Source organism: Grammomys surdaster, unplaced genomic scaffold, assembly GCF_004785775.1.
Source record: "Grammomys surdaster isolate TR1022 unplaced genomic scaffold, NIH_TR_1.0 126248, whole genome shotgun sequence".
Taxonomy (NCBI): domain Eukaryota; kingdom Metazoa; phylum Chordata; class Mammalia; order Rodentia; family Muridae; genus Grammomys; species Grammomys surdaster.
Genome location: NW_021621048.1, coordinates 8,805,659 through 8,812,489, shown reverse-complemented (window position 1 = coordinate 8,812,489; position 6,831 = coordinate 8,805,659). Strand labels below are relative to the sequence as shown.

At 43.8% G+C, this 6,831-nt stretch overlaps 1 protein-coding gene across 1 annotated transcript; it reads right to left on the bottom strand.

Moving 5' to 3' along the window:
* Nucleotides 1–5,860: 5,860 nt before the first annotated feature.
* On the bottom strand, nucleotides 5,861–6,628 carry LOC114613555 (proline-rich protein 23A3-like). The gene has a single exon (XM_028758902.1). The coding sequence runs from the start codon at nucleotides 6,626–6,628 to the stop codon at nucleotides 5,861–5,863; it is 768 nt and encodes a 255-aa protein (XP_028614735.1).
* Between the last annotated feature and the right edge of the window lie 203 nt (nucleotides 6,629–6,831).

Sequence of the window (6,831 nt, the reverse complement as noted above, 5' to 3'; positions counted from 1 at the left end):
CCCCCCCCCCCCCCCCGTGATAGTCTCGAATATCCAAGGCTGGTCTTGATCTCCGTATCTATCAGAGGATGACCTTGAACTTCTGAATCTCCTTTTCCAACTTCCCCAGTGCTAGGATTATAGGCGTGGGGCACGTTGTGTGTTCATATTGTACTGGTGATTGGATGCAGGGCTTTGTGCGTGTCAGAGAAGCACCTACCAACCCAGCTGCCTCCTCAGTCTCTATGATTTTTTTTATGAGAACTCTCCTTCCTTCTCTGTGATAATGCTGCCCCTCACCCTCTCAGAGCCCATTCTCACTGTCCATAGGTATCTGCTAGAACAGCTGTTGCTCTCCATCGGCCTTGCTCAATTTTATATCTCTGACTTATCTCAGAGGTTGTAGGTTTGTGAGTGATTTCCTCAGTTCTGCAGTACTTCCATTTTTAACTTTTCCCTAATTTGTTGTTAAATGTCTTCATGACTGTTGTATTTCAGTGTTTATGCATTAAATGTTTAGAAGCCTCATAGAGGTTTGGTATTTCCATGGTTTATCTTTTTCTCTTTTATGGCCTCCATCAAATCACATCTGTTAGCAATGTTTATAATGGATACTTTCTCTACCACCTGAAGGACTGCTTCTCCCCTCTCCTATTTTTCTCTTCTAGTGCTTTCTTATGTGGTCTTTGATTTTTTGATTAAGAGCTTAAAGCCTCTGGACTATTGTTCCCAGCAAGAAACTTAGTCTTGGTTATAGTGTGTTCTCCCCAGAGAAGACTAGTTTGCCTGCCTCCCACATGCCCAGCGTGTGCTAACCCTCCTCCCCAAAGCTTTTCATGAAACCACAACACATGATATGCCAGCGTCCATCTTGCTTTGTTATTCATTTTATTTATTATTTATTTATTTTTTCCCTTTACCTTCTCCCTCTTGCTCCGGCCCCACTTGCTCTGGCCCCACTCTGGCCCAAAGGTTTCCTATTTATTTATTATATGTAAGTAAATTGTAGCTGTCTTCAGACGCCCCGTAAGAGGGCATCAGATCTCATTATAAATGGTTGTGAGCCACCCTGTGGTTGCTGGGATTTGAACTCATGATCTCCAGAAGAGCAGTCAGTGCTCTTAACCACTGAGCCATCTCACCAGCCCTTTGTTATTCATTTTAACAGTGTCGATTATTCTTTGATAAACAATGTATCTTGTTCACATCCACCTCCCACTCTTCCTTGTTATCCCCAGCACCTCTAACATATCTCCTTTCCTACTTTCTGTCTTCTCAGCCTCCCCTTCCCCTTCCTTGTATAACCCACGGAGCTCATTTGCTGCGGCCTGTTGTAAAGAGAATGATCTCATTGGCTTGATCTTGCGCATGTCTTGTGCAGGTAGCAATAGCTACAATGAGTTCACAAGTGCAGTGGCCACATCGGATCTATTAACGCAGCATTTTATAACACTCCTCCTCCCCCTTTTTCTCCTCTTCCTCCTCCCTCTTCAGTTTTTTATTGTCTTTCCACCCTCTCTGTGATGTTCTCCAGTCTTTTATCGGTGTGTGTCGGGATAGCTGATACGGATGTGCCATTAGGGCTGAACACTTGGTAGCCACTTATTCTTAGCACTTTTAACAGGTGTTGGCTTTTGTATTAACTGCTAATCACGGCAGGGAGAAGTTTCCATGGCTAAAGTTGAAGGTAGCACTAGTCTATGTTTAAATACACATGTATAAATACATATGACAACATGCCCATTTACCAATATAGCAGTATTAGGTTCTACTCTTGGACCTTTGACTTCCAAGCCATGGATTTTGATCAAATTTATGTGTACTCAATGCATGAATTCCCTCCAGTGGAAAAAGTCTCAAAGGCAATATGAAATCAGCTGTTTACCCCGTATCCTCCTAAGCACTATTGCACGAGAGGGCATATCTGGCCTGGCAGGTTAGTACTGTAGAATGTAAAGTTTCCAACTGGCTAATAGCACGGTTAGCTTTTATACCCGACATCTATCCCAATTAGGGGCCAGAAAGGGAGTAGTAAATCCAGTTGTCGGCTAACTGGCTGACATTTTAAGGTATTTATTGTACTGAGAATAAAAGATGTGTTGATTGAGATTTCCATTCCTAGGAGGAGCTGAACATTTACCAGCTGTTAAACTCTGAATGACTGACTGTGGAACTGTTTCAGTGTTAGATCTGTATTCTTTTAGAGAGACAAGCTGCAAACCTTCTAAAGGAAGAGTTTTGTATATGTGCCGGGGAGTTGTTTCTGTGCAAGTGTAAGAATTATAAATGTAGGAGGAAAAAGATAAATTCCTACTCACTCTGTGTCTACCAAACCAAACCAAACCAAACCAAACCAAACCAAACCAAACCTAACCAAGACATACCAAATAAACCCCCCAAAACAAAAAACCAAACCAAACCAAAAGCTTTAAAAGGCAAAACAACCACAAAAAACCAACCCTAAAACCAAAAAACCAAACCAAACCAAACCAAAAAAAACAAAAAATAGAAACCAAAAACAACCCAAAACTAAAAAACCAAACCAAACCAAAAACCAAAACCAAAAAAATTCAAACCAAATCAAACAAAAACAAACAAACCAACCCCAAAACAAAAGAAAACAAAACAAAAAAAAACCAACCCAAAGCCAAACCAAACCAAACCAAACCAACCAAAGAAACAACAACAACAAAATAAACAAAATCCAAACAAAAACCCTTCTAAGCAACGAGGTAATCCAATACAATGAAGAACAAATACATTTACAAAAGGGTAAAATATAGTAAAGTAGCATCCACCAACAAGCCCAAGCCTGTGACTTTAAAGGAAAGTGTTTTTGTTTTGATTTTTTTTTTCAAGACAGGGTTTCTTTGTGTAGCCCTGGCTGTCCTGGAATTTGATCTGTAGACTCAGCTGGCCTCAAACTCTCAGAGCTCCACCTGCCTCTGCCTCCTCTGAGTGCAGAGATGAATGGCATGTGTCACCACTGCCCTGCTAAGCGGAAGTTTTAAAATAAGGAAGGAAACATCCTGGAAAATGAATACAATCTTGAAATGAGAATTTTTTTCACAGAAACATTACCAACAGCATTCTGGAAGGAATTAATTGTGTCACAACTACATCTTATAGTGTTATTATGAATAGGGTAACTTGGATGAGAAATGTACCTTTATATGTTCATGCATTTGCACATTTGGTTTCCAGTGGGTGGCACTATTTGAGGAGGTTCTGGAACCCTTAGGAAGTGGAATCTCGCTAGAGGGAAGTCACTGGGGGTAGCTTTGAGGATTTTTATGGCCGTCTATCCTCTCTCTGCTTACTGGTTGTGGATGTTAAAGTTAAGTTAAAATAAATTCTTTCTCCCTTATGTTGCTTTGGGTCATGGTATTTTATCACAGCAAGGGAAAGGTGACTGATACAATGAAGTCATAAGAGGTAAACTGAGCACTGCCATAACATATTTGGTTGGATTTTCAACATGAGGACAGATGAGATACTCTGAGACTGAGTCTTTTTTTGTAGGATTTCAGGTAAGAGATAATTTTCAATAAACACAGTCAACCACATTCAGCCAAATAGAAATAATATCCTCATAGGCACATTGCAATCACATTATGTGACACGAAAACCCAACAAATATTTGAAGTAAAATGAAGCCAGATGTGGCTTTTTCAGATTTTACACACCTATAATACTGAGACTTGGGAGGCTGAAGCAGGAGGACCGGCCTGGGCTACACAGAACCTATCACAAAACAAAAACAGGCCAAGAATGGAAACACTTCAAACCCTCAAAACTAAAATGTGCAACACCCCCATGTATAAAAGTGATTAGTTTGGTTAGACAACCAGACAAAAGTGATGAAACACTGGACTAATAAAAGTAGTCAAATATTATGCTAGAGTAACTACATGTAGGATCAAGGCCTGGAGGAGAGATGGGGAAGACACCACATCCTCCACTACGGTGGCTAGAAACCTCAAGTCAGCCCAAGGGATACGCTTAGAAGATAATGACGTTTTAGACAGAAGCACACGAAAAGGGGGAAGAAAGTGCCAGAAACTAAAAGGGAAGCCTGCAGGGAAAAGCCCTTGGTCACAGGTGGAATTAAGAAGACTGGTTTTAAAAATTGATTTTTATTTATTTATTTTTGGTCTGTATACTGATGACCCTCCATTCAGTCTGCTTTTATTTAAATTTCTGGATTCCCAGCCATCTTTTTTTTTTCTTCTTCTTCCGCCAGTACCTGGAATGCAGCATTGTGCTGGAGTCCACTGTACATTTAAGAATTATACAGTGGTTTATTGTCTATTGATTCCCACTCAGTCACTCCTATTTCAGGTAACGAGTATGAAATGAAACATTTTCAAGCATAAATTCCTAAGAATGTTTGGGCTTAGAGAACCAAGGCAGGACAGACATAATGGAGATATAACTGCTAAAGTGTATCTCTGGGGCAGGTGGGATGGGATCATCGGGCAGAGGTATTCACTCTACAAGCCTGAGGACCAGAATTGATCCCCTGAGTCTGTGGTAAAGGGAGAGAAATGACTCCCAAGTTGTCCTGTGATTTTCACAGGTGTGTTGTGGCACATACTCGATGGCACACACGGTCCTGTGCTCACACACAAATCACACACACTCACTCAAATATATATCAATAATAAATTAAACTATTAAAAAAAAGCTGTATGTAAGAGCTACACTCTGGTCAATAACCTTAGCTCCTAGGAAGGTTCATGAGGAGGATTCCATTTTCAAGGTAGGTCTGGGCTACAGAATGAGTTTAAAGCTAGCCTGGGCAACTTAGTGAGACCCTGTCTCAAAATAAAAGAGTAAGGAGAGGAATGTATTTGGATTAGAGGGAGGGCTTGCCCAGTAAGTATGAGACCCTAGGTTAAATCTGCATTAATGCAAGTAAGAAATTAAAAGTGGATAAGTAACCTCTAGCAAGATAAAAATTGAGGTTAGCCCGAGAACAGAAGGAATTTGGTAAAGTAAGTTGGTAAACCTGAACAGCTATGACTTTTGACTCACCTTTACCAGTGACATTTTATTGTAAAAAAAGATAAATATGGCAATTGCATATAAAACATTACAAATTAGGTTTATAAGAGATAAAATCGGCTCAGAATTTAAAACAAAAAAAGAAAACGTGGAATAATAGTAATGTAAACATTTTCCACCAGTTTAGGTGAAATCTTGATGCGAACATACTATAAAAAGAAACCCAAGCCTGCCAGAGTGGCACAGGCCTTTGATTCCAGCACTTGGGAGGCAGAGGCAGGTAGATCTCTGTGAGTTCAAGGCCAGCCTCTACTACACAGTTAGTTCTAAAAAAGCCATAGATTTATAATGAGATCCTGATTAAAAACAAACAAAACAAAGATAAAAAAACAAAGAAAACAAAACAAATCCATATCCCAGTGCATGCTGAAAACAGCCAGTAAAATTCACCATAAATCTCATTTATAATATAAGAAGGCACTGAACGGAAGACTATTCCAGTAGCTTTGGAGATGGCTTTGAACCCTGTACATTCAAGTGAAGTAACCGTTATAGTTCATCATGGTATTGGGTAGTTTTCCAGGAGAGTAGCCCAAAACGACATGGAGGTAGATAAGTCCTGTCCAAATTCTTAAAAAAATCAAGGGAAAACACTAAAGGACAACCAAGAACATAAGACACCTACTAATTTCTTGGTTAGAGAAGAAACAGAGGTTGTCGAGGATTTACCACTTGGAAATCTAGGAATCTTGAAGACCCTCGTGAAGAGTCTTCTAGATCAGCAAGACTTTTATTCCGACAACAGGCGACTAAGAGCCTTGCATCTAGGGGTAGCCCCTCACTCGTAGGACATCAAGGATTTGTGCAGGGCAGTTCATTCATAGAACAGTCGCTTCCGGGCCTTGCAAGGGGCCCGTGGAGAACATGGAGGGCTTGGCGGACGCGCCTCTTGGGGACTCCGGGGAGGAGATGGAGGCAGAGGCTGCAGTGGTGAGCCAGGGAAGGGTCCTAGCAGGTAGCTGTCCAGTTCGTAGACGGACCCCGGAGAATATCGCTCTGCTCCAGTGGAAGGCACCTGAGACCAAGGACTGGGCACGCCTGTGATGGAGGAAAGGCTCCCAGCGGCCTGACCAGCTGGGGGACTATCCCAGGGCACCAGGAGGTCCAAGTCTGCATCCTCATCACAGACATCCTCTTGGTAGAAGTACTCACAGAAGGTTTCTTGCTGCAGGCCGACGAGGTGATCCTGGGGCATGTCCTGGGGAGCGGCTCCCTGCGGGCTGGAGGCCACGAATCCAGGCTGTCCGGGCTGGGGTTCAGTCAGGAGTCCCTCGGGGACCAGGAGAATGGTGTGTCCTTGGAGCGACACTTGCAGGACCGAGGAGGGCTCTGGCTCGAGCAGCAGGTCGACGCCGCCGTCCAGGGGCAGCTGCAGGGCGCAGCCTGCGGCCAGGAACACCACGGAGGTGGGCGCGCTGCTGGCGGGCTCGGCGGGCGCTTCCAGCTCGGGCTGAGCCCGGGGCTCGGGGCGCGCGGGCTCCTGGTGGAGGCGGCGGCGCTTGGCAGGGCTGGGTGCTGGTGACTGCGGTGACCAGGAGGGCGCGGGGTCGGCGCTGGGGCTGCGGGGCCTTACGCGCATCATGTGGACGGCGCTGCTGGGCTGGAGAGGCGCGGATGCGGGGTGCAGAGCGGGCAGGTGCGACGGCGCGGACGGAGCGGCTGCAGTCTCGTGCTCTGGAGCCCCGCGCTTGGCCTAGTGGATACTGCGCACGCAAGGTGGGTTACTCACTAGATGCCAATCAATTTTCAAAAGATGAACCGGAACCCAAGTTAAGACGGAAAAGA